The sequence below is a fragment of the Diachasma alloeum genome, unplaced genomic scaffold (assembly GCF_001412515.2).
Source record: "Diachasma alloeum isolate Michigan unplaced genomic scaffold, Dall2.0 Dall_scaffold_00179, whole genome shotgun sequence".
NCBI classification, from domain to species: Eukaryota; Metazoa; Arthropoda; class Insecta; order Hymenoptera; family Braconidae; genus Diachasma; species Diachasma alloeum.
In genome coordinates this window covers 4622194-4647572 of record NW_021680345.1, presented here as the reverse complement: position 1 = coordinate 4647572, position 25379 = coordinate 4622194, and the positions used below count along the sequence as shown (strand labels likewise).

At 38.4% G+C, this 25379-nt stretch overlaps 5 protein-coding genes across 10 annotated transcripts in view; 3 read left to right on the top strand and 2 right to left on the bottom strand.

The window, feature by feature from the left end:
• Positions 1-1604, top strand: part of LOC107042014 (mitochondrial ribosome-associated GTPase 2) — a 13370-nt gene extending 11766 nt beyond the window's left edge. For all 3 annotated transcript variants that reach the window (XM_015262880.1, XM_015262888.1, XM_015262874.1), the window contains 2 exons: positions 767-1138; positions 1390-1604. In XM_015262880.1, the coding sequence (XP_015118366.1) occupies positions 767-1138; positions 1390-1551 (534 nt within the window). In that variant the 3' untranslated portion in view covers positions 1552-1604. The remainder of the gene's footprint in view (positions 1-766; positions 1139-1389) is intronic.
• On the bottom strand, positions 1542-9108 carry LOC107042008 (alanine--tRNA ligase, cytoplasmic). The gene is made up of 6 exons (XM_015262860.2): positions 8829-9108; positions 8563-8725; positions 7413-7640; positions 6425-6986; positions 4001-4936; positions 1542-2940 (listed from the first exon to the last, which is right to left on the bottom strand). The coding sequence occupies exons 2-6, from the start codon at positions 8704-8706 to the stop codon at positions 1892-1894; spliced, it is 2919 nt and encodes a 972-aa protein (XP_015118346.1). The 5' UTR covers positions 8707-8725; positions 8829-9108; the 3' UTR covers positions 1542-1891.
• A 537-nt stretch (positions 9109-9645) lies between these two features.
• On the top strand, positions 9646-11765 carry LOC107043111 (uncharacterized protein C45G9.7). Its single transcript, XM_015264428.1, has 3 exons — positions 9646-9992; positions 11128-11253; positions 11325-11765. Exons 1-3 carry the CDS (start codon positions 9936-9938, stop codon positions 11511-11513), a joined length of 372 nt encoding a protein of 123 aa, XP_015119914.1. The 5' UTR covers positions 9646-9935; the 3' UTR covers positions 11514-11765.
• A 1653-nt stretch (positions 11766-13418) lies between these two features.
• Positions 13419-20860, bottom strand: LOC107043072 (centrosome-associated zinc finger protein CP190). 3 transcript variants are annotated; one of them, XM_015264388.2, is made up of 5 exons: positions 20750-20860; positions 20072-20248; positions 17870-18585; positions 15924-16833; positions 13419-14875 (listed from the first exon to the last, which is right to left on the bottom strand). In XM_015264388.2, exons 2-5 carry the CDS (start codon positions 20231-20233, stop codon positions 14288-14290), a joined length of 2376 nt encoding a protein of 791 aa, XP_015119874.1. In that variant the 5' UTR covers positions 20234-20248; positions 20750-20860; the 3' UTR covers positions 13419-14287. The 3 variants fall into 3 exon arrangements, with proteins under 3 accessions (XP_015119874.1, XP_015119867.1, XP_015119882.1); XM_015264381.1 differs by lacking the exon at positions 20750-20860 and adding an exon at positions 20515-20743; XM_015264396.1 differs by lacking the exon at positions 20750-20860 and adding an exon at positions 20599-20743.
• On the top strand, positions 20826-25216 carry LOC107043093 (cytochrome c oxidase assembly protein COX16 homolog, mitochondrial). 2 transcript variants are annotated; one of them, XM_015264408.2, is made up of 4 exons: positions 20826-21136; positions 23318-23473; positions 24303-24414; positions 25088-25216. In XM_015264408.2, the coding sequence occupies exons 2-4, from the start codon at positions 23340-23342 to the stop codon at positions 25154-25156; spliced, it is 315 nt and encodes a 104-aa protein (XP_015119894.1). In that variant the 5' UTR covers positions 20826-21136; positions 23318-23339; the 3' UTR covers positions 25157-25216. The 2 variants fall into 2 exon arrangements, with proteins under 2 accessions (XP_015119894.1, XP_015119903.1); XM_015264417.1 differs by lacking the exon at positions 20826-21136 and adding an exon at positions 22734-23106.
• The last annotated feature ends 163 nt before the right edge of the window (positions 25217-25379 follow it).

Below are 25379 nucleotides of genomic sequence, written 5' to 3'. Positions count from 1 at the left end.
GGTGTATAAAAATGCAACTGCGTGAAACACACAGGTGTATAAAAATACAGAAGTAGTATAACACTTCAACTGCGTGAAACACACAGTAGTATGAAACTTCAACTGCGTGAAATACACAGCAGTATGAAAATTCGGCTGCGTGAAACACACAAACTTCACGCATGCGTGGAGTGTATGGAGTGTACGGGAGTGATTCACGCAATGGTGCGAATAGTCACGGCCAAAATTTTATAGAAAAACCTGAACTAGTTTTTAAAAATTCTATTGATTCTCTGTTAGAACTCTTCAAGAATTCTCTTGAAGTTAATTAAAATTCTAATTCATAAATGCAGCATTACGGTGCGTTTTTCAGTAAATTATGTTTTCTTTATGTAATAACTCATTCGTTATTATGAGAAAAATTTAAATCTCTTGATTTTTTCCATGAAATATGCTCTCAGAGAAAATTCTACATTTTTCTATTCAATTTCTCTTCATTCCTTTCATTTTTGGATGACAAAATCCATTTTTCAACTGAGATAAAAATATTCTTGAGCGAAGAACTTCAAAATTCCTATTTCAAAAGCCCATTAATTACTGACACAAGTATAATACTCTCAATAAAAATAATATTCCTTGTATTCATTAACATTTATGACTCAGGAAACAGCTCCCTCCGTCATTTTCTCATCACAAATTGAATGAATACGATCAATAAATTTATTTTCAATGGAATGTAACGTTTCATTGGCTTGAAACATCAATGATGCAGTGTAATTATCGACAGATTGGTCTTCCGAATGCTGGAAAAAGCACCCTCCTCCGTGCAATAAGTCGAGCACGCCCCAAAGTGGCATCTTACGCTTTCACAACCCTGAAACCTCACATAGGAATGGTGCAGTATGATGATTACGAGCAGATAGCTGTTGCCGACTTACCTGGGCTCATTGAAGACTCACACAAGAACAAAGGCCTGGGGATAATGTTCCTTAAACATGCGGAAAGATGTGCTGCATTGCTATTCATGCTGGACGTCAGCCTCGAAGAGCCCTGGGATCAGTTGGACATTCTCAGGAATGAAATCAGTCAGTTCAGTGATAGATTGAACCAGAGGCCCAAGCTAGTCATTGCTAATAAGATCGATATCCCTGGGGCTGAGGTAATGAAGAAAATTAACTCCATTGCATCTCATTTTCAAAAACAATAGGTCTTGATTCATGATCAATTGATTAAACTCTTTCAATCACATAATCATCTTCTGAAGAAATTCTTTTAGTGTAAAAAGTCTAAAATCTTTTTATTAAATTAGTTTTGAGGCTGTGCAAGGACTTTTTATTAAATTGATGAACTTGTTTAGGAAAAAAACAAATTCTATTTTGCATGAACTTGATGTTATTTTTCCAATTGCAGGAGACGCTGAAAAAACTGAAGGAAAAAATCGACATCCCAGTGATTCCAATATCCGCAAAAACGGGCACCAACATCCCAACGCTGCTTCGAGAAATGCGAATCCTCTACGACCGAGAGCTATCAAAAATCGCCAAGAATAAATCAGAAGCCGCTTCTGAGTAACTTGAAATCTATATTTTTCATGTAAAATAGGAAATATATAAAATCCAAGAAAACGTCTCGATCGATCTCTCTAAATTCCACCATCAACAGCCTTGCAGCCTTCTAATTCCATAATTAACTCAAAAAAATGTGTCACATTAATGAACAACAGATGCTATTAACCAATAACTTAATAAAAACTGGAGTAAAATTATGGAAATCTGTTTGGAGCGCCATAAAAGTCAATAAGAAATCCCAATAATAAATGCCAAGCGTGCGCCGAACAACTTGAAATCTATATTTCTCATAAAAAATGTGAACGTACAAAATCCTCGAAAATGCGTTGACCACCTCTGCCCCCCTAGGCCCCAAGTTTCATATCAGCGAATTCCCTAGCTATTTTGAGAGCCTCCTCCAGAGCGCCCACATTCCCCCCAGAAGCCTGAGCAGACTCAGCCTTGCCACCGCCCTTCCCTCCCATCAGCGGCGAGATCGCCTGGATCCACTCATTAGCCTTGAGCCCCTTCCCAATAGCGCTCTTAGGAACAGCACTGAGAGCGACAATTTTCTTGGCCTCTTCGTCGACACTGAGGAACAGAGCGCTGGTCTCTGGAGACAGTGCCTTGACCTTCTTCAGGGCGCCATCGAGAGCCTTCGTGTTGCTCAAGGCCTCCAGCTGCTCCACGAGGACAGGCACCCCCACGTTATTCTGAATGATCTCCGCAGCCTTCTCCACGACGAGATTAGCAAGCCTGGCCTTGGCAGCACGATCCTCGTCGTCCAGAGTCTTCTTCAGGCCCTTCAACAGCACTCTCATCTCGTCCTTCCTCCAGTAGGGAATGACAGCGTGAGAAATGTCGTCGTTCAGCTCCACAATCTTCCTGACACTTTCCTTGGCATTCTTCAGGCAATCAGCCCCATTTATTTCCCTCTGGATGTCATTCAGCCTGTTCTGCAGCAGCTCGGCCTTCTTCAGGGCCCGCGTGGCCTCGGGCCCAGTCAGAGCTACAATCCTCCTGATCCCCTTGGCAATTGCCTCCTCGCTGGCTATCACAAAGTCCCCAATGTGCCCGGTGTAGTGCAGGTGAGTCCCTCCACAGAATTCTACGCTCGTTGTCGTTCCTGCTGGCCCCAGGGGGTCCTTCTCCAGCTCCTCCACGGGCACCCCCATGCTCACGATCCTCACTGGGTCCGGGTACGTCTCCTCGAACATCGCACGGAGCCCATTAACCGTCTTTGCTACAGCGAGTTTACTCTCTTTGGCGTAAATCTTCCTGTTGTCCTTCACCATCTCGGTGGTGTAGCTCTCAGTGTCCTTTACCTGGGCCGCTGACATCGCTCCCTTGTTCGTGAAGTCGAAGCGCAATCTGTCGGGGGCTACTAATGAGCCCTTCTGATCGGCCTCTGTGCCTGGGTGAACAGAAAATAAGGAATAATTGCAATTTCAGCGAAAATTCGAGCGGTTTTTGGATAAATTCTGTTGACGAATTCAGAAGGTTTAATGCGTGTTTTTATTTGCTGTAGAAACTATTTTGTAGAAAAAGGTTTATTGAGATATTTTCTGTAGGGATTCCTCGACAACAATTTTAAAGTTTTTTTTTTCGTTTTATTTTCCTCTCTAAAAAAAATTTAAAAATTCTAATTGAAAATTATAGAAAAACCTGACGTTTTCTCTAAGAAATTCTATTAAATTCTGTGGAAAAAGTTTTATTCAGATATTTTCTATAGGGATTCCTCGACAACAATTTTCAAGTTTTTTTTTATTTTATTGTCCTCTGTAGAAAATTAATTAAAAAATTCTAATTGAAGATTGGAGAAAAACCTGACGTTTTCTCTAAGAAATTCTATTGAATTCTATAGAAAAAGGCTTATTGAGATATTTTCTATAGGGATTCCTCGAAAATAACTTTCAAGTTTTTTTTCATTTTATTTTCCTCTCTGAAAATTAATTTAAAAATTCTAATAGAAAATTATAGAAAAACCTGGCGCTTTTTCTAAGAGATTCTATTAAATTTCTATTGAAAAAAAGCTCAGATGGGCTACGGAATTACTCAATCGAATCGGCCAAAAAATAATAGAAATGTCAATAGAAATTCAATCACAGGATCTTTTGTATCTCAAACAATAATTCATTTCTTAAGTTATTCATTTGTTATATTTTATTACCAAACAATAAAAAAAATAATGTTAACAACTAAAATAATATAAATATGATATACATATGGTAAATATTTTATTAATTTGTTTATTTTATTAATATACAAATTAATAAGAAATAAATAAATAAATGCTTCCGACTAAAGTTCCTCAAATAATAATTAAACAAGCGTCTGAGCTGGATAAAACTCACTACAAGGGACCTCTTCCCCGACGACTACAATCCCTCAATAACATAATCGAACTAAAATCTCCTGCCGTTAGTAATCCCATTATCTCAAAATAAAATAAAACTCCTCAAAATTGAACCTACCTAGAACCCTCCTCAGGGCGTAATTGAGGGCGTGCGTGGCGGAGTGATTGCTCATGACCAGCCGTCTCCTCGAGGTGTCGATATTCAGCTGTAGTTTATCCCCCTTCCTCAACACCCCAGACCCCACCGTTCCAATGTGTAGGACGTAGCCCCCTCTGACCTGGACGTTGGTCACCCTGACCTCCGCAGAGTCTTCTGCGTCGTTTCCCCCGGGGGACTTCACCAGGAAGCCCTCGTCGTAGATCTGTCCTCCTTGCTCAGCGTAGAAGGACGTCTTGTCCAAGAGGACGCCAACCTCCTCCCCAGGCTGTGCCTCCTCCACGAATTTTTTCTGCCTCCTCAGGGTTATCACCGTGGCACTGCAGGGGGCGAAGGTGTACTCAGCCGAGGCCTCCGCAGACGTCGAATAATTGTACTTGCAGGAGTCGTCGGTTGGGGGAACCCCAGAGCTCTGCAATTCCGTGATTGCGTGGACGTCCAGGTTTATCTGGTCGTCAACACCACCAGCTTTTCCCTGGGAGGCCAACTGCGCGAGCCTCTTGGACTCCTCGTAGGCTGCCATGTCGACCCTCAGGCCCTTCTCCTCGGCCATCAGCTGCGTCAGGTCCACTGGGAAGCCGTAGGTGTCGTACAGCCGCCAGGCAACATCACCGGGGACTGTTTTGTCCTCCAGTTTGGTGATGGTCTTGTCGAGGAGGTTGCGCCCTCGGGACAAGGTCTTCAGGAATTGGCTCTCCTCCTCGTTTATCACGTCCACGATGGACTGCGGGTCCTTCTGGAGCTCGGGGAAGATCTCGCCGAGGAGGTCCACCACCACGTGCACCAGGGAACCGAAGAAGCCCGGCTTTGCGTTCAGCTTTTCGGTGGCGTAGCGCACCGCTCGACGCAAGATCCTACGCAGGACGTAGCCGCGACCGGTGTTGTCCGGCATTCCACCTGGAAGATACGGTTTTTCGGCCGCGTGAAAAAGTTTACAGGAAAACTTGGCGAATTCGGTGGATGAGTCGATTCGCGGAGAAAAAAGTTTGATTTTGAAGGATATGTCAGGGATTTTCAGGATTTTATCGGCGATTGCTGGTGATACGGCACTGCTGAACAAATTTGGCCGAATTGGCCGGAAGACCTTGAATTCGATTGAATGGAATTTCAAGTTTGTCTGAAAATTCAAGTAAAGTCCACAATTTACGTGAATTTTCAAGGGAAAATGAATATTCACTGCTAAATTGCCTTGAATTTCACTGGGGAATTTCTTTCAAATTCTTGGAATTATTATATTCAGAGGCATTATTTCATTTCATTAATTTTACCGGAATAATTAAACTGATATTTAGAGTTCCCACGGATTTTTCAACGAAATTATCCATTTTCAATAACAAAGATTATTGAACTTTCAGTGAAAATGTTAGTGAAATGGTTATTTGATTTTCTTGATGGAAAGAAAAGAAAAATAGAATGAAAAAAATCAGAAAATTTGCGCCAAGGAAATTCTATAGAAAAACAATTCTTGAAATTCCCGCTGTAGAGACAAATCCCTGTAGAAAAAAATGTTCTATGGGAAAAAATCCTTGAAATCCTTCAAATGTCAGTGAAAATGTTACTGAAATGTTTGTTTAATTTTCCTGACATAAAGAAAAAGAAAATAGAACCCTAATACTATAGATTTTTCCCATAGAATATTTCCTATTGAATATTTCCCTTCTAACCGCCAAAAACTACCAAAAAGTTGAATAGAAATCCAATCAATCCAAATGCGCAAATGAGTTGCAATGGAAAATCCAATGAATCCAAATGACTCGATCAATGTTTATCATTTGGACCTCACAAATTTCATCACCTCGAATCAGCAAACGATCGCAAAGGCCAATACCTCCGAAATAACTTCAGTACTGAAGTGATCAAACGGCTTAAGCTAATTCCATTCTAGCGCCAGTTCTCGCTGAATATTCAAATTCTAAAGGAGCCAGCAAAATTTTCCTAAAAATCTTTTTCGTAGAGAAAAGTATAGACTATCGAAAAAGATCTTACAAAAATTCCGCATTCTTAAATTCCGAGTTATTCAACAAAAACTCGGAAAACTCTAAATCGAAAGAAAAATTGGAAGCTAAATCGACTTAAACCGATCGACACTTTTCTCCTGATTTATAAGATTCGTTGGAAAACGGCTCCAGAACATGGAATTTAAAATGAATAAAATGGAAATTTAATAGAAACATTTTCATCACGACCAGTACAAGTACGGAGATATCTTTGAGAGTCTGAAAAATCTAAAGAAATTAATTGCAAATAAGCCATTCGTCTTCGTTCCTCCATTAAAGAGTCCCAACATTCAACCCCAACTTTTAAATGAGCTGCTCAAATTTGTTTTTCCCAATTTGGTTTTCTATTAAATTTTTTCGCCCATAAAAATAAGAGCTCCTGACATACCATCAGCGAGAGCAATGGTGATGGTCCTAGCATGATCAGCGAGTACTCTGTAAGCCATATCGATGCCATCGCCATCCTCAGCCCCAACCTTCCCCGCGTAGGGGCGCGCCCCAGTGCCCACCTGTATGGCCTCGAAGAGGGGCACGAAGAGATCAGTGTCATAATTGGCTCTCTTATCCTGAATGACCGAGACCAGACGTTCGAGTCCAAGACCGCAGTCAATGTGCTTCTTGGGCAGACTGCGAAGGCTGCCATCGGACTCTCGATTGAACTGAATGAACACGAGATTCCATATCTCCAGGACATCAGGGTCGTCCATATTGACGAGATGAGCAGCTTCCCTGGCCCCAATGCGGTCGTAATGGAGCTCGCTGCAGGGTCCGCAGGGCCCAGTCTCCCCCATCTCCCAGAAGTTGTCCTTCATGCTGCCTGGGAGGACGTGGGAGGGTGGAATGCCCAGGGAGAGCCAGAGGTCCTTGCACTCGTCGTCAGGGGCCAGTCCTGCCCCCTCGTCGCCACCGAAGTACGTCACGTAGAGGCGATCCCCTGGCAGGCTGAGGACCTTGATTGATTGATTGATTGAGTTTATTGCTGTACATTATGTTGTACAAAATTATTGTGGCAAAACCACATAAGCTGGTATACAGTAAATCACAGTGAATATCATGGAGTAAACAATACATGCTAATAATAATAGGGGAGCATGGGGCAAAATGAAACACGGGTCAAAATGAAACAGTGGGTAAATCTCGTCATCTAAAGGAGATAGGACATTTTTGAAAAGAACCTTTTTTGTAGCTTGTAAAATTCTCTACAAAAAAGGTTTTCATGAAAATCGTTCTATCTCCCTTAGATCACAAGATTTTCTTGCTATTTCATTTTGCCCCGTGTTTCATTTTGTCCCACCGTCCCCTACAGAAAAAGCAGAGTAAGATGAGAAGGAGCAATATGCAACAGAAAGAGCAAGCTTCGGCGGGTCCTGAACAACCTTGGTGAGGAACTCCCAGGCCCACGTGCAGATCTCCCTCTTGAAGTAGTCGCCGAACGACCAGTTGCCCATCATCTCGAAGAAGGTGTGGTGGTACACGTCTTTACCCACGTCGTCGAGGTCGTTGTGTTTACCACCAGCGCGAATGCACTTCTGGGAGTTCACCACGCGCACCCAGCGGGACATGTCGCTGTTGGGGTCCACGGTGCCCAGGAATATCGGCTTGAACTGAAAATCGAGGGAAGTTGCAGGGGTTTTCTGGATTCTTTTGTGGGAGTTTTTAGAAGGGGAGCCATGGAGAAAATCTATTGAGTTTTGAGTGGAGTTCTGATGCCTGAGAATTCTAATTCAGTAGCGAAGTGGTGAAACGGACAAGTTAATTTTGACTATTGGCCAGGTTTCAATGAATATCTCGGAATCTAAGGGAGATAGTAACATTTTTGTTATGACCTTTTTTGTAGAGCCGATTGAGAGCTACGACAAATGTCATTACGAAAATTTCGCTATCTCCCGTAGGTGCGGAAATATTCCTCAAAATCTCAAGTGGGGGATGAGTCGACTTCAACCGTTTTACCACTTCGCTACTGAATGGGTTTCTGTGCGAATTTTATTGAGGTTCGGCAATTTTATTTTTATTTTTTGATGGTTATTTGGTAGAAAAAAATTGAGAGGTTTTTAATTTTCTGTGAAAATTTTGTAGCATCAGCTTTTCAAGTTTTGCCTCTGCATTTTTATCAATTTCTCGTCACACAATCCAAGAAGAAAAATCTTAGGAAGTTTATACTCGAGATTGCTCATATAAAGAGCAGAATTACACATCCAACAGAATATACAAAATACATAGAAAACTAAACCTCTACAGGACTTTGTCAACTAAAAAAAATAGAATTTCCCAATAACAAAGGAAAGAAAATGCAGCAAAAAATAATAATTTTGGCAAACGTGACCAATGGATTTCACTTTTTCAATACAATCTATTCCTTTGACATTTCTTTCCCCAAAAATTCCTGGGAATCACTCCCCATGTTCTTCACTGCACTCTCTCTGCAAAAATCTGCCCAAAAAAATTTGCTAAAATTTCCCCAGGGCCTTCCCCCCAAAGATCAACACCAAAATGATCACATTCATTGAAAAATCCCTGGATATCCACCTGGTTCATGCCAGCATTAGCGAACAGCAGTGTTGGATCATCATGAGGGATAGTCGAGCTCGAGTGGACGTACTCGTGGCCCTTGCTCTTGAAGAAGTCGATGTAGGCCTGGCGAATCTCCTTCGCTGTCATCGATCGATTCATCTTGTGATTTCTGAAACCACTGGAAGAAAACAATTATCACCCTCGATGCCATATGGCGTGCAGGCAACCTCGAAACCCGGTTGCATCAGAGATCAATAAATTGGCGAGAAAAAAGTACTCACGTCTGTGGCCACTGATAACGTTCACAAATCACTCCACCAGGTGATAACGTCCACCCTCAATCCTCGGAGATAATTTATGAGTCTGGAGAAATCGTTGAACTCCCGTTGACACTGATCCTGTGATCCTTTCTGTGGTTTTTTCACGAAAAAAATTCATGCAACACATGCGCTAGTGACTTCCGACTCCCCACGTTGCGGCCTGCATCGAATATTCGCCTCTGAATTCCCCTCAAATCATGCATTTCATCCTTCAATCAAAGATTTGAGATAGTTGATCGAGAATGGAATAAAAACAGGCGATTGTTGAGCAATTCCATCGCAAAGGGGCCCGATAAACAACAAAATCCTGTGAAACAGACGACGGCGACGAAATCGCCCAATTTCAATCTTCAATAACTCAAGATCGGTAGAGTGAAATCCAACAATTTTTTATTCATTCTAAAGATATTTTTTCGTGCTTTAAAAGGAGAGTTGACTAGTCCAAATCGCATCGTTAAATCTGGAGATATTGAGGATTGAAGCGGGTTCGTGCTGCGTCATCTTTTTTGGAGGGCACTGTATTCAACGTGCAATAACTCAGGATCCCTAGAGTGAAATTGGCCGATTTTTTTCTTATTTCAAAGATATTTTTTTACTCTTTGAAATGAGAGTCGACTCGTTGAAATCGCATCGTTCGATCGGGAGATATTCCCGATTTAGTCGGTTTCATTCTGCTTTTTCTTCTTTCATGGATTGAATTCACTGTTGACAATCGTCGAATTGCAGCCAACGGAGCGGAATTTTAAAAAATCTAGTGATTTAACTGGAGGCACTTCCCCACGGCTGGTATTTGTCATACGTGAGTGTGAATTGTTGATTAGAGACGTGTTGTTGATACTAAATCTATTATTAGTGAGGGATTCATACGTCGATCACTCGTCGAAATCAATTCTCCTGTTTTTGGTGGACAATTGGGGCGTTTTGTCGCTGGATTATCCGAGTGTTTACATTCAGCTCCGGTTTTGGAGTACTTGAGACGTTTGTCTGACTCCGAAATAGTGAACGAGAGGAGTTTGATAAGCTTCGTCAGTGGATTTCGCGACAGAATTTAGCAAATCAAAAGCCAAAATGTGCGCGAAAATGGCATTTCAGCACCAGGCGGGCACCGCTATGGAGTGCCTGAGTGTGAGTATTCGTCATCGATATTTTCTACATTAATCGCACCTTTACGTCACCTTTCTAATGATTTCCTATATTTTTGTTGCTTCTGTCAACAATCCAGAAGCGAATTGGAGAAAGTGAACATGAATTCATCTCAATTTCGCGTTGTTTTTCGTGAATATCTCAGAATTGAAGAGAGATATGGGAATTTTCATTCAGATCTTTCTTGTAGCTCTTGATTTTTCCTGAAGAAAAGGTCTGAATAAAAATTTCGCTATCTCTTTTAAATACGGAGATATTTACCAGTGACTAATAACGATGTTAAATTGATCTGAAGTGTGTTTCTCATGACAAGGAAAAGGCTCTCGAAGGTTTAAATAATTTTTATTACTCATGGAAAAGGAGGAATTTGACCGGAAAATCTCATGTTTGCAGCTGTGAGAACAATTAATTAACAAATGTTAACGAATGACTATTGATCTTCTATGGGAACTTTATAAAAATTCTACAGGAGTTCTGTTACAATGTTATTAAATATTTCCACTAGTTTTCTGCGTCTATTCTACTGAAGAGAGAAAAGTCAACAGTTTGTGATTTTTCTGTAGAAATTCTTGAGCTTAATTTTTTTTCGCTCTATTTGCATTTCTTTCTCATAAATAAAATGAGAAAGAAATAAAAAAATTATAAATGAGAATGATGTGTTGATCGGAGGAAGAAAACTTACTTATGAAAATCATGCCTGAGAATTAAAAAAAAGCAACAGTCACAAAAAACATTGACAGTATTTTTCATCTGTCTTAATTTTTTTTTAAATTTTTTAACGGAATTTATTGCAAGAAAATTACAAACAACAAAAAAAAAATTTCTTACAATTGCCATCGCCCGAGGGCCTTCAGCCAAGTGTTTCCATAAGTACATAGTATACAGTAATAATTTGTTGGGACAACATCTGTNAAAAAAAAAAAAAAAAAAAAAAAAAAAAAAAAAAAAAAAAAAAAAAAAAAAAAAAAAAAAAAAAAATTTTTTTTTAAAAAAAAAAAAAAAAAAAAAAAAAAAAAAAAAAAAAAAAGTCTTATGAAAAATTCTCTGCAAAGAACTCCAAAAGAATTCGCAAAAGTTCCACAGAAATTCGCTAGAATCATCAATTTCCAATTTCCAGATACCAATAACCCTCCGCAAAGAGACTGAGATGCTGAATGGCGAGGCATTCATGAAGTGTGGCTTCAAAATAGGGGGAGGTATCGACCAAGACTTTCGAAAAAGTCCCCAAGGCTACACAGACAACGTAAGAGCCTCCCCAGACTGCCCTCAGCAGAGTAAATCCCATGAATAAATAAAGATAATTCATTTCCCCAGGGGATTTACGTGACTGAAGTGCATGAGGGGTCACCAGCAGCCAAGAGTGGCTTGAGAATTCACGACAAAATTCTCCAGTGCAATGGCTACGACTTCACGATGGTCACCCACAAAAAGGCCGTTGGCTACATCAGAAAACATCCTGTACTGAACCTACTTGTAGCACGGAAGGGCGTCACCAGCACTTGAATACATATCAATAACTTAATCACGTGTGGAAGAATTTAATAGAAAAACCTAGCACTTTCTGTAAGAAATCCCATTGAAGTTCTGTTGAAATTCTATTTATTTTTTGCGTCTATTTTTCAGTCGATTTTTTATGGAAATAAGTCTAAATGTTGATTTCCCTAATTACTTATTCTGTTGGAATCGTTTCTGGAAGAATTCTTGGGCATCAATTTTTTACTTTTTGTCGTATTTCATTAAGAGAAAAAAATAATAAAAATGCAAAATATTAATTTATATTAATAACTTAATATTTAATTAATATAAATTAATTGAATAATTAATTTAATATTAATTTTGTATTGATAAAAGTACAGGGGAAGAACTTGGAAAATTTATGTCCAATTTCGTTCGAAAAATCAAAATGTACTAATTGTCCTCTAAAACTCGATTTATTCTGTTGAATTTTTTTTCATTTTAAACTTTCTATTTTTTCTTGCATTTCATTATGAGAACAAAAATAGTAAAAATGCAAGAATTTCTATCAAAAAATCAAAATCTATTGAATTAAAAAAAAAAGAATAATAAGATTATTTAATAGAATTTTAACAGAATTCCAATGAAACTCTCAAAGATTTCCCTTCAATTTTTAATATTGAAAGAATTTTTCAAAGTTTTTCTATTCAATTTTTCCAAAAGTTATGGTACGTCGTGTACCATTCTCACCGGGAATCCATTTAATCAATGAATTTTGTACATCACGTTTGTCAAGTCGCGTTACCAATGAGTCCCCCTAGTGTTAACTCCATTCCATACGACAGATTATTGTTAAGATAACCCGTGATAATGGTTTCATTAATTACCAAATGATTTTAAATGTAAGAGATTGAAAATTCGTTAGTTGTAATTGCCAATTAAGTGAGGCTAATCATCATTATTTCGACCTATCCGGCCAATTATAGATGAGAAATGAACAAATTGTACTTCCAATTAACGACTCAGTATTGAACAATTGCAATAATTGCTGATGATTGAGATAATTCTTCTCTTGAAAGGGAGAAAAATGGGGGAGGGGCAAAATCGAGGTTTTCTGCGGAGAATATCTCGACATTGACTGAGTGAAATTTCGCATTTTCTTCTTCATTTTGAAGCTTGAAAAGATACCTTCAAAATGAGACCAAATCCACTGAAATTCCATCGTTTGATCGGGAGATATTCAAGATTTTGAAACTTCAATTTTGCCTCTTTCTCTGTATCTTGTTGCTTGCAATTGTAAGATAGGTAAAAATATATTTATTTAATGGAAAAATGTACGAGTCTTGTTGAGACTCATCTCGTCAATTGCCAAGTAAAGTTAAAAGTCCGATAACAATGAAATTTATGATGTCTCGAGGAGAATTTTACGAGATAATTTTGTGGATTTAAATCATACGAAAAAATTCCATAGAAAACTCCAGCGAAGTTGCTAGAAAATTCTATTCTATCGGATTTTCTTGGATTTTTTAATGAAAAAATAAGAACAATATAATAGAAAATACTTGAAAGTCACGTCGAGGAATTTTTATAAAAAATTTCTCAATCGAAAAATATCCATAGAAAGATGAAATTCTGATTTTTTTAATAAATTAGATTCCATTTGAAATTTTCCACAAAAAAACGCGCAGTAAAGCTCCAAAATCTCTAGAATCAGCCAAAAACTGACAGAAATCCAATAGAATTTTCTATCGATTTTTTTCGCGTGTTGATGTGCTTCGTATCAGTGTTCATCGCATATAAATAAAAGAAAAAATTATGAAAAATCGTTGAAATTGTAGAATAAAAAAAGACGCCTGAATAATAGCCGAGAGATTGTATGTATTAATGTTTATAAAATTTTCTAAAACGCATTTGTTATCAATTCGGTATAAATATATGATAAAACGACCAAAGTGCGAAAAAGTGCTCAGATGTTGACACAAATGATCAATTTCACCGACATTTATTCACCAATTTCCAATTTTCTACTTTACAAATCTTGTACTCTTATTGTAATTACATTGTTTTTTTTAACTAACTCTGTGAATTGTCCAATAAACTCGATAACTTGTGCTAGCACGTGCCCTTCTGAGTTAATCCTCCAGTCTCTTAATTATTGATTGGATAAAAATAATTATGGAACTAATTCAGCTCCCTTCACTTATTTCGATTTATTAATCTTACATTATTGTTCTCAAGGCAAATTAATAATGCATCGTCACTTTTACAGTAGAAAAGAAGATATTTCTGGTCGCATTCAGATCCTCGACAGTTCTCTCATTCAATCTAAATAATCCATCATCAGGTGCAAGGGAAAATCAAAATACTAACGGAGTCCCAGGGAAAAATATACAGTTATCAACTCATCCCCAACAATTGAAAAAAAAGTCTTCGAAAGGTCGAACAGGAGTTCTTTTGATTGTTGCATTTCTCAAAACAATAATCAAGATATCAAGACAATCCACAATTCCTGGGGATTATTACAAACGAAAGTCAATCGGAATTGTCTCCAAAAAATTTCAATTCTAAGAACAACAGACAAATCCCACGTGATTCGATTCTTCTCGAGATGGAACAACTTTGTTCATATTTTCCGAGTTTTTTTCTTGGATTTGAAGAGAAATCAAAATCTATTGAATTTTCAAAATGTTAAAAAAAAGATGTTTTGAGCGGAATTTTAATAGAACCCCAATAGAATTTCTGCGAAGAATGTCTAGGTTTCTCCATTAAAGTCCCCACACTCAGGCTCATCACAAACGTGTCCTAATTCTTCATCCCTGGCTTCACGACTCATTCATATCGGTGCTGTCCTCGTCCCACTCGTCAGCGAGTTCCCTCGTCTCCTTCTGCTTGTCAGTCTCGGGCTCGAGATGCTCCTCCTCAATGATCATCATGGACTCCTGGCCCTGGTGCTCCTCATACTCGACGATCTCAGTCTCCTCCTCGACATACTGAATGACCTCTTCGATGTGCTCAGTCCCCTGCTCCCCCTCCTGCATCTCCTCGACCTCCTCGACGACCTCCTCCACCTCCTCGACCTCCTCGACGATCTCCTCAGTCTCCTGGCTCACCTCCTGCTGGAAGGACTCGTAGACCTGCCTCGCACTCTGGTCCTCATTCCCATGAATGTAAACAATCATTCCCTCGTCTGTTCCCTGCATCACCAGCTGCTCATTACTCGATATCTCCAGCTGCTGGGGTTGACTCTGACTCGGCTGCCCCTCGTCCTGCTGATAGTTCTCGTTATCTATCAGCATTATCATCTGCTGGTCCTCGATCTCATGGCCATTATAATTTTCCTGCTGCTGCATGTTGTTTAATACCATCTCGTTCACCAAGTAGTTACCCTCAGAGGTTATCACCTGTTCATCCTGTTGAATTGATCAGAAATTTCATTAAATATCCTTTAGAATTGGGTTTGATGACTTTAGCATTTTAGGATTAATTTATATTATTTTATCGTATTTTATCTTATTCCAATTTTCGTCTTCACAATTAGATTAATTGAATTTTATTCTTATTATGTATGTTTTTTTCCGAATAATGGAAGAATACCCATAAATTTGATTTCTATCCTTATCTTTTGATAGAATGAATTGAATGAATGACAGAAATTGAGAATTGGAGACTACAAATTGGATTATTAGTATGTAATAATTGATTGATTAAAATAATGATTTCATTGAGTATTTTAGCGATTGAGGAAAATTAGGGGGTTTTATTTAACACCTAGTGCTTTCTCTGAGGAATTCAATTAAAGTTTCAGCACGATTTTAGTAAACTTTTCTATTTTGTTTTTATATGAGAATTCTTAGGCATGGATTTTCCGAGTTTTTTTATGGGTTTCATTATAAGAAGCAAATTAAAATACAGAGAAACGATAGAAAGTTTATGGACTAGGAATTTCTATAGAAAAATCAAAACCCATTGACTTCTTTCAGTCAAATATCAAATAAAAAATGATACGCTGAATTTTAACAGAACTCTAAAAGAATTCTTATTTAATAATAGAGTTATTAGAGTACTAATAAAAAATTCTAATTGTTTTTAGTGCCATAATGACCCAAATAGAAAACCCCATAAATGTTTTTTCTACAAAACTCACTCTATTGGAATTTGTTCTACAAGAATTCCATCATGAATCAATCAAATTCTCTCTGAGATTTCTCTTTCTTTCCTGCGTCGATAAATCCGAGTAAATAATATCCACTTAAACAAAAAAGTAAATAATTTCCAATTTCCCTGAACTAGCTATTCTCGCCCCTCCCACCACAAAAAGTAAAAACGAAATTTTTCCATAAAAAAATCCCCACAAATCACCACATATTAACTTTCCCCATCCATCCCTCGAAAACCGCACGTAAAAGTCCAATAATTCGCCCCCAACCCTAAAATCCTGAAATAAAACCTAAAAATCACCTGCTGCTCCTGATCGAGTCCCTCAGCCACCCCCAGGGAGGCGGCGATTCCTGAGGCGACATGACTGAGTGCCTCAGCCTCACTCGACGGTTCCAGTGGTATCCCCGGCCCCACCTCCGCCACCTCCCTCTCCTTATGAGCGCTCTCGACATGCACCTGAAGATTGACCGGTTTGATAAACACCTTGGGACAAAGCGAGCACTTGTACCCCTTGTCCCCATTGACAGTGGGCACACTGGTGCCATGCCCAGTGCTCATCTCGTGACTGGCAAGTTCACTGACATCCTTAAAAGTCTCGCTGCACTGAACACACTCCACCTCGTCAGTCTGTGAATTGAGCAGTGACCTTGGTCCATGATTGTGAGACTTCTGGTGTCTAGCCAAGAGTGTGTCAGACAAGCCTACGTAGTTGCAGGCATGGCACTTGGGGAAGCTCATGCTCTTGGGGGGTGGGACATTGTGCTTGACGTACATGTGGTGCATGAGAATGTTCCTCTTGGTGGCCTTGTACCCGCAGTGCTCGCAGACCCTGGGATCGAACTTCTCCTCGTGAACGTCCTGCATGTGCCTCCTGTACATGTAGTACGTGGGGTATTCCTCGTCAATGTCGCACTTGTGACACTTCCAGGGGCCACTCTCGCCCTCAGCCAGCAGCACCCTCTCGTCCTTTTCGTCGGCTGACATGAGATGGTCCGACTTGAGGACCACGTAAGACACCTTGGTCTTCCCAGCTGCTGACTCCGCAGTCTTCGACTCCTTCTGCATTATCTTTAGGCGAATGTTCTTGTTGTTCTTCACGAGGTGGGGGTACTTCTTCAGGACCTCGCGGATTATCTTGGCGTGGTTGTTGATGTTGTCCACTGGATTGTTCTCCGGCTTCTCGAGGTTCTCCTTCTCTTCGAGCTCGAATCTGCAATTTTTTTTATTTTTGAGAATGGGAATGCTCGAGGAGTTTTGGGGAGGGAACATCGATCGAATAATGATGAGGGCTGCACTCAGGATTTTTAGGTGAATGTTACATTGAGGGGGTCATTAAACATTATTAATACGTGTGTACACTTGGATTTATTCAAGAATCTAACGAATTCGATGGGATTTCTATTGAAGAATTCCGCTGTTTTACTGGGTTTTTTACGCGAAATTTTTAATAGAAAGTATTATTTAGAAAAAATCAGTAGAATGACATCTTTTTATAAAACACTTTCTACAGAAATTCCTCGACCTGATTTTATTTTTGCCTTCTTTTCATTAAAAAAGAACAAAAAAATCTCATAAAAGAAGTTATATCTGTAAATCGGATTACATCAATTTTTTTCTGTAGAATATTTTCCATTGACAATTTCTATTGAAAAAAAAAAGAAAATAAGCTGCGAAATTCTTTAGTAGAATCAGATAAAAATACATAGATAGAACGTTCAATAGAACTCCAATAGAATTTTCTAGTGGAAGAGAGTGAGACCTCATACTATTCTACATAAATAAATGGAAAAATGAATAGTCGAGTCTCACGCCAAAAGTCGTTGGTTGGAGCCTTTCGTAAATAATAAAAATCTCAATTTTCCAAAGGTAAATTTGTAGCGAAGTGGTAAACTACGATAAGTGCAGAAATGTAACTTTTTCAGGAGTTCAAAAATTTAACCACGTTTGACAGAATTTTCGATTGAGGTAATAGAAAAGTTATCAAAAAAATTGCACTTATCCTAGTTTACCCCTTCGCTACGGAACTCATTCTATCAATTTGTTTTTCTACATAATACGAACACCTGAACATACCCTCGACCAAGAAAATTGGCGGGCGGGGGGTAATGTAAATATTGAGATGATATTGAATTCTCCTTTTGCCCTCCCTCTCCCTACAATTTCTTGGGATTTAATTCCCCTTTTATTTTTCTCCTGCCACCCCATGCGCATTCTCTTCCCTCACTAAAATCATTCACCCTACAAACCTGACTCGTTTGGAGGGCGTGGGCTGAATCTCCTCAGACCTAGAGTTTGGTGGTGTCCACTCATCATCAGAGTTCTCCGACTTCCTGGGATCGTCCTCATCCTCATCCTCCGTTGTGTCATTCTTCGCCATGTCTGACGTGGAGCGATTGAACGAGGGCTCCTCAGGAGGCGTCGAGTGATCAGTGGCCTTGACAATGGGTTTCGTGTTGTAGGTGATATCGTCGAAGGAGGAGAAGACCCCCAGGGTGAGGTCCTCAGCGTCTGGCAGCTCGAAACGCGAGGGACCAGCTGTCACTTCTGGCTTACTCTCCAGTTTCCTTCGCCAAATTGGGAGTTTTCGTCCTGGTAGTGGAGTCATCGATAACGACTGCATGCTGGACTTCTTGGGGGACGAGGGCTTGTGAAAGGATATGTTGGATTTATCTGGGGAGGGGGGACTCGACGTCTGGAGGGCAGTGGTGTTGAATTGAGCGTCCAGGAGCTTCGTCAGAACTGTCATGTTCATCTTCTGGGCTGTTCGGTACAGGGCGTTCTGCTCTGATGTCCAGTATTCCAACTGGCCTGTGTACATGAAACTTATGATGGATTTAACGCACTCGTAAGGCATGTCTGATGGCATTATCAGGACTCCATCGAAGTCACCTTGCTGCTCGCGCTGCTTGCGCTCAAGTTGCATGAAGTAGTCTGTGCAGGTCGTTATTACTAGACGGTGGGCCTGCGAAAAAGGAAAATATAGTGCTTGATCCCAGGAATTCTATTGGTTTTATTAGGATTATAATAGAACATTCTTAGGCATGAATTTTTCACGTTTTTTAATTCAGTAGGGAAGTGGTAAAGGGTAATAAGTCCATTTTTGCTCAAGATGTTTTTTTTTGAGGAATATCTCTGAATCCTTATGCTCGAAGGACGAAAAATTATAATGCTATAACTGTTATAGGCGAGGGGCTACAGGGGTAAATTATTAAATTCAGAGTTGAGCACTTTAAACAATTTTTTTAAAAATCTCTGAATCCAGAATAGATGGCGAAATTGTTGTGGGGACTTTTTTTTAGCTGCCATTCTGCTCAATAAAAAAGTCCTCACAAGAATTCGGGTATCTTATTTGAATTCAGAGATATTTATAAAAAACTCACGTCCGGGATAAGTCGACTTATTACTCTTTACCACTTCGCTACTGAATTGGGTTTCATTGTGAGAAGCAAATGAAAATGCAGAGAAAAAAAAGAAAGTTTATGCGGAGTTTTTTCTATAGAAAAATAAAAATCTATTGACTTTTATATCTATTGAAAAATGACATGGTGAAGTTGTATAATTATCTGTAGAATTGCAGATAAGCAAAAAAACAGCCGAAATATTATTTGGAGAAGATGTAAATCTTGTGAATGGGGATTTTTTGCTGGATTTTATGAATTACTTTTTTAGGAATTTTTATGGAATAACTGTAGAATTTCCATAAGGTCGGATTAATCAGTTTTTGCAATTTAATACAGTTGGGAATAACTGATTAGATCAACATCAATAATTGATTGTTGACATTCTCACATATTTTTCATTAAGATTCAGTATTATTTAAATGAATATAAGTATATAAGTATTATTTAAATGAAAGAAAGTATTAATGTGGAAATAAAACTGCAATGGCGAATGTTTCAATGATCATAAAGAGCAAAATTCCTTCGACATTAATTGAAGAATAACTCAAAAAGGCTTTTATAAACTGAATTTCAATGTCTAATCGGCCATTTCAACAAAAAAAGGAGTAACATACACTAAATCACTGAATTCCAGTGGTAAAAAACCCTATAAACCCCATATTTATACCAAAAATCTCCAAAAAATTGCATATTAACAAAAATCTTGTGTATAAAAATCTCTCCAAGTCGCATTCACATAATTTCCCCGAAAGAAAAGACAAACATGAAAATAAAACTGCAATAAAAATGTTTTAATGGCTAAAATGAGCCGAATTGCTTCGAAATTGCCTGAAAAATGCATTAAAAAGGCTTTCACACGCAAACTTCTGATCTACACGTGCCCATCCCCATTAAAATGCACTCGATATCGCTAGAATAAATGAATTCCACTTGTTTCTAATTCAACAAAACCTCAAATGGAGTGGAATTCATAGCAAAAACTCTGAAAAATTCACTGCCTCGTTATCATATCCTTTAAAACCCCAAAAAATCCTCGAAGATCTCTACCTGTACTGTGATATCACTAGTAGGAAATTTGATAGTGAGATCCAAGAGCTCCTCCTCCACGTACAGCTGCTGGAGCCGTTGGAGGAAGAACGTCCCCCAGTTGTCGACCTTAACTTGCTTCAGCCCTGGAGCCTGCACCTGCTTGACGTTCGTCGACTGCATTTTCACTCGAGAGTACTTGAAAAACGATCAGAAATCGTTACTCACAGCATGCCACACACTTCGATCACCTCAACGATTGAAAACCCCTTTAGTGTGCCCCAAAGAAGGCAGACGAGAGCTTCTCAGGACGATTTCCCACCAAAATGCCCAAAAATAAGCCCCAAACAATTTATTTACGTCACGTTATCATCAAACAGGCCCTTTTCTCCCAGAAATGACGGACAATTGTGAAGTTTACGATGGAAAATCGCTAAATGTTATCAATCGAAGAGGATAATAACCTAATTCACCCCAAGCGCTAGTCAAAAAACTTCACTTCATTCGGAGGAAAAGTGAATCCTAAATTGGGCCACGTAATGAGTTACCCTGGAATATCCGTCACCGCAACGAAACAATCGTCGACATCAGTCACGACAAAAACTCGATCGACGATAATTTAAACAATAAGTGGACATTATTTTAGCCGGGCTATTTGTCCACTAACCCAAATATATTTATCTCAATGGCCAAGCGTACCTTTTTCCAACTAAATTCTCCTTTTACACTCGGCTCAGCTCCATCTCTTACGGATACCAACAGTAGACGTGCCAATATGGCGCAAATGGATTTTTTGGGTTTACAGACAGATGGAGTTGTTCAACGGTTTCTTGGAAGTTCAAAAGTCATCGACAGTTTTTTGACGATTCTGCGGATTTTGTTGCATAATTTTTTGTCGTTTATGCAGAATTCAGCGGTTATTAGTACTTTTTCGGTTGGTGATGGGAATTTCGATTGCTACTTGTGAGGTTGGTGAGAAATAATTATTTTCGGTGTCGAGTGAAGTGGGCGCAGGTGGATCGACGTGAAGTCGACGACGCGTGGACAGTTATTATTGTTATTATCGCCGATTTGTTCTCCTGTTGGGTGAGTTTTGGAGTGATGATTATTTGGAGGGCTCGCGGAGTCATTTCCGGGGAGAAATGAGAACTGATTGTAGATTTTTTTAAGTTATTGTTGACGTGAGTTGTTGGAGGGGCAATCGCTTGAGAAAAGAGTGATTTTCCGTGAGCTTTAGCCGCCGGAGGCGCCGGCAATGTTATGGCCGTGTTTGTGAAGGTCAAAAGAAAATCTAGATGATGAGAATTTTCTCCTCTGAATCTATAGAAAATTTAAAAAAAAACAATTTTGTTTATTTTTTCGAGGTTATGGATAGCGAATTTATTATGTCGAATTTATTGTGTCGAAGATTTTTTTTGGGATTGTTCATGTTTGATTTGATCTGCAATTTTCGAAGCTGGGGGATGTGATTTATGAATTTCAGGCAACGCATGGGCATTTCAGATGTAATTTTCCTTATCTCTGATATGTTCTCCTGTCAAATAAAAATCAAGGCAAAGAAAATTATACATTCTAAATTTTTCGCTCTCTGAAAAATTGAATTATTGAATATTTTTCATTCCTCTTGTTCCTGTTTTCATTTAGGATTTATTTCCCATTAACCGTCGACTTCCGGTGGATTTTTCGTTATTTTAGGTTCCATGGAAATTTAAATTGTATAAGAGTCGATGGATTTCAAGGGTTGGGGCTTTGGTTCGTCATTTCCAAGCACTTGGTTGTGATGTAAATAAAGGGAGACCGAAATATCATGCGAGTACCCCATTACGCTCTCATTATACATAATATTGCGGGCAATTACTATTTGCGCTCAATTGGTAGTGATTTGAGTGAGTTAAGCCATCGTACGACCTGTCGTTTCAAATATCAGGCAAATTCGATATTTTTTCACGAGATGATATTCACGAAGAGTAAAAATAGAAGAAGTCATCCGCAGAGATTGTCCTCACCCCTTTCTTCAAACAGAACAATATTCAGGAGAAGTAAATCCATGAATTTTAATTTTTCCACATGAATTATCCTCTTGAGATTAAACTCTATAAATTCCTCCTGCAGAATAAATTGAAAAAAATAAACTTATGAATTGTTTCCTATTCAGTACTTTTGCAGTGATTTTTTTAAATTAAAAAATCTGCGCAAAATGTGTCAAATGAATTATGCATCANTTGAGAAAAGAGTGATTTTCCGTGAGCTTTAGCCGCCGGAGGCGCCGGCAATGTTATGGCCGTGTTTGTGAAGGTCAAAAGAAAATCTAGATGATGAGAATTTTCTCCTCTGAATCTATAGAAAATTTAAAAAAAAACAATTTTGTTTATTTTTTCGAGGTTATGGATAGCGAATTTATTATGTCGAATTTATTGTGTCGAAGATTTTTTTTGGGATTGTTCATGTTTGATTTGATCTGCAATTTTCGAAGCTGGGGGATGTGATTTATGAATTTCAGGCAACGCATGGGCATTTCAGATGTAATTTTCCTTATCTCTGATATGTTCTCCTGTCCAATAAAAATCAAGGCAAAGAAAATTATACATTCTAAATTTTTCGGTCTCTGAAAAATTGAATTATTGAATATTTTTCATTCCTCTTGTTCCTGTTTTCATTTAGGATTTATTTCCCATTAACCGTCGACTTCCGGTGGATTTTTCGTTATTTTAGGTTCCATGGAAATTTAAATTGTATAAGAGTCGATGGATTTCAAGGGTTGGGGCTTTGGTTCGTCATTTCCAAGCACTTGGTTGTGATGTAAATAAAGGGAGACCGAAATATCATGCGAGTACCCCATTACGCTCTCATTATACATAATATTGCGGGCAATTACTATTTGCGCTCAATTGGTAGTGATTTGAGTGAGTTAAGCCATCGTACGACCTGTCGTTTCAAATATCAGGCAAATTCGATATTTTTTCACGAGATGATATTCACGAAGAGTAAAAATAGAAGAAGTCATCCGCAGAGATTGTCCTCACCCCTTTCTTCAAACAGAACAATATTCAGGAGAAGTAAATCCATGAATTTTAATTTTTCCACATGAATTATCCTCTTGAGATTAAACTCTATAAATTCCTCCTGCAGAATAAATTGAAAAAAATAAACTTATGAATTGTTTCCTATTCAGTACTTTTGCAGTGATTTTTTTAAATTAAAAAATCTGCGCAAAATGTGTCAAATGAATTATGCATCAGTGATTTCATCAATTGCCCACGATTGCAGAATCCATCAGCAATGCCCCAGCATGACGCTAGACATAGCCGACATTAAAGCCAAGATCTTGAAGTTCTTAAACTACAGATCAGTGAAGCATGGTCTACCATTCGTATTATTTATCGTAGGAGGCTCCTTTGGACTCCGAGAATTCACAAACGTAAGGTAAGAATTATCAACTGCACTCAGAAACTGCGAGATCACGATATTCACGAATTGAAAAATTGAATAAATAAACCTAACGCCTTTGTCACTAACTCGATAAGAATTCCGTTACCTAAAATATTCAGCAAAACTAGTTATTCTTTTTCTCCAGTATCCCTTTAGGTAAATGTGCCTACACTGAGAGAAAAGTGACAAAGTTCTCAAACAAGTCTTACCAGTGCCAAGAAAATAGTTTTTTAAAAATTATGAAAACAGGATTTTTCTGTGCCAAACATGCAGAGAGTGCGCCGGAATGAAAATTTTTTGCGAAACGAGGGATAGTAGTTTTTCGTTTCGGCTGTCTAATAATCACAGAGAAGAAATGAACCCTTAAATGAAACAATAATAATGATATGATAGCAATCTTGTAACTTGGGGATAAAATATTTGTTGATAAATTTTCCTCTATATGAGATATTTTCATGCTGAAAAGGCACCGTCTGGTGTGAATTATCCGCCTCTCGAGCCAAATATTTCGTCGCTGTCGAAAGCAGAATAATTCTTCATGTTTGAGACTTTCAAATTCAAACCAGACAAATTCTTTTTTGGCAATTTTCAACTAGCGATTCTGTTGGCCCAAACAAGACTTGTTTGACAATCTTTGTTTTTCTCTCAGTGTAAGGTCATTTACCTTAAATTTCCTCCATCGAATTTAGTAATATGGAGATAACTATTAAAATCAATTCCAATAGAATTCTCTTGACATTCAATTTTTTTTTTTTTTGATTAGAGAATTAACATTTTGATGACTTTTCATAACTGTTATCTCCGCCCATTTGCTTGACTCTAGATATGAATATCGAGCGACAAAGCAAGTCCAGGATAATTTGGAAAGCTCGGGGATCCCGATGAAGGAGAAGCATGAGACGACGCTAGAGGCGACGTACGAAACCATTAAAGAGGTAATTCACATAGTCTGCACTGGGGGAAAAATTTCCAAATATGTAGAGCATATTTACTTGGGAGAAGTGAATTATTTTCAATGGCTTAAGTCTCAGAATGTTTGCGCTTCACGAAACCCGAATAAATTCTCATTTATCACTGTCGTTCCACGTTGCATCATGAATATATTACGTATCGAAACATCAGAAGTGCATTAAAAAAAATAGAATTGTTTTTTTGGTGGATTTTTCTGTACAATTTATTTAGTTCATTGAGATATCTTCTTTTGTTTGAGTTTATTAATGAAAAGAAAAGGAAAATAGAGTGGAAAAAATTAGAAGATTCATGATGGAATTCCACTGCTATTTTCTAAAACTATTAGAATTTTCAATAGAAGCTCAATAGAATTTTCTTGCAAATTCGTTAGATTTTTGTATTAATTTCTTTCGCGCGTAATGACTTCATTCGATACGAGAATACAGTTATAAAATCATAATCATAAAATCAAATGAATGAATGCAATTGGAGAACACGCGAGTGGTCTTATTTTCCCCTCGCAAGTACCATAAAAATTACAGGCGCTCCTCTCACATCACGAGAGTAAACAGGAAAGTATTTGTGCGAAATAGTTGAAAATAATTTTCAAAACATTGTTGTTTATTCGCTTCACTGACTCATGTTATTCATTTCCAGTTGGATACGGATAACTGGGAAAATAAGAGAATTGCGCGGCCATGGGAGCCAGAGACGCTGAAGACTTAACTAAGTGATTAATTATAGCTGTTTAAATTGAATAAATGACTCCAATTTAATGCATTCGGACACAACTCGAATTATTTTCCACAAATTGAATGCAATGAAAAATAACCAACGACACGATTCGCTGAACAAATAACTCATTATTTTTTTTACATAATTCCAATAATATTTCATAATATTTCACGTAGAAAATAGGAATACAAAAATCGGTAAATTGTCAAATTTT

Coding starts and splice junctions, on each gene's coding strand:
- LOC107042008 (XM_015262860.2), bottom strand. CDS start 8,706: ATGAATCGATCGATGACAGCGAAGGAGATTCGCCAGGCCTACATCGAC. Junction 7,641..8,562: donor CTAATGCTGGCATGAACCAG/GTGGATATCCAG, acceptor CTCGATTTTCAG/TTCAAGCCGATATTCCTGGG. Junction 4,937..6,424: donor CACCATTGCTCTCGCTGATG/GTATGTCAGGAG, acceptor CGTATCTTCCAG/GTGGAATGCCGGACAACACC.
- LOC107043111 (XM_015264428.1), top strand. CDS start 9,936: ATGTGCGCGAAAATGGCATTTCAGCACCAGGCGGGCACCGCTATGGAG. Junction 9,993..11,127: donor CCGCTATGGAGTGCCTGAGT/GTGAGTATTCGT, acceptor TCCAATTTCCAG/ATACCAATAACCCTCCGCAA. Junction 11,254..11,324: donor CCCAAGGCTACACAGACAAC/GTAAGAGCCTCC, acceptor TCATTTCCCCAG/GGGATTTACGTGACTGAAGT.
- LOC107043093 (XM_015264408.2), top strand. CDS start 23,340: ATGACGCTAGACATAGCCGACATTAAAGCCAAGATCTTGAAGTTCTTA. Junction 23,474..24,302: donor CGAGAATTCACAAACGTAAG/GTAAGAATTATC, acceptor GCTTGACTCTAG/ATATGAATATCGAGCGACAA. Junction 24,415..25,087: donor CGTACGAAACCATTAAAGAG/GTAATTCACATA, acceptor ATTCATTTCCAG/TTGGATACGGATAACTGGGA.
- LOC107043072 (XM_015264388.2), bottom strand. CDS start 20,233: ATGCAGTCGACGAACGTCAAGCAGGTGCAGGCTCCAGGGCTGAAGCAA. Junction 16,834..17,869: donor ACGCCCTCCAAACGAGTCAG/GTTTGTAGGGTG, acceptor AAAAAATTGCAG/ATTCGAGCTCGAAGAGAAGG. Junction 14,876..15,923: donor GACTCGATCAGGAGCAGCAG/GTGATTTTTAGG, acceptor TCAATTCAACAG/GATGAACAGGTGATAACCTC.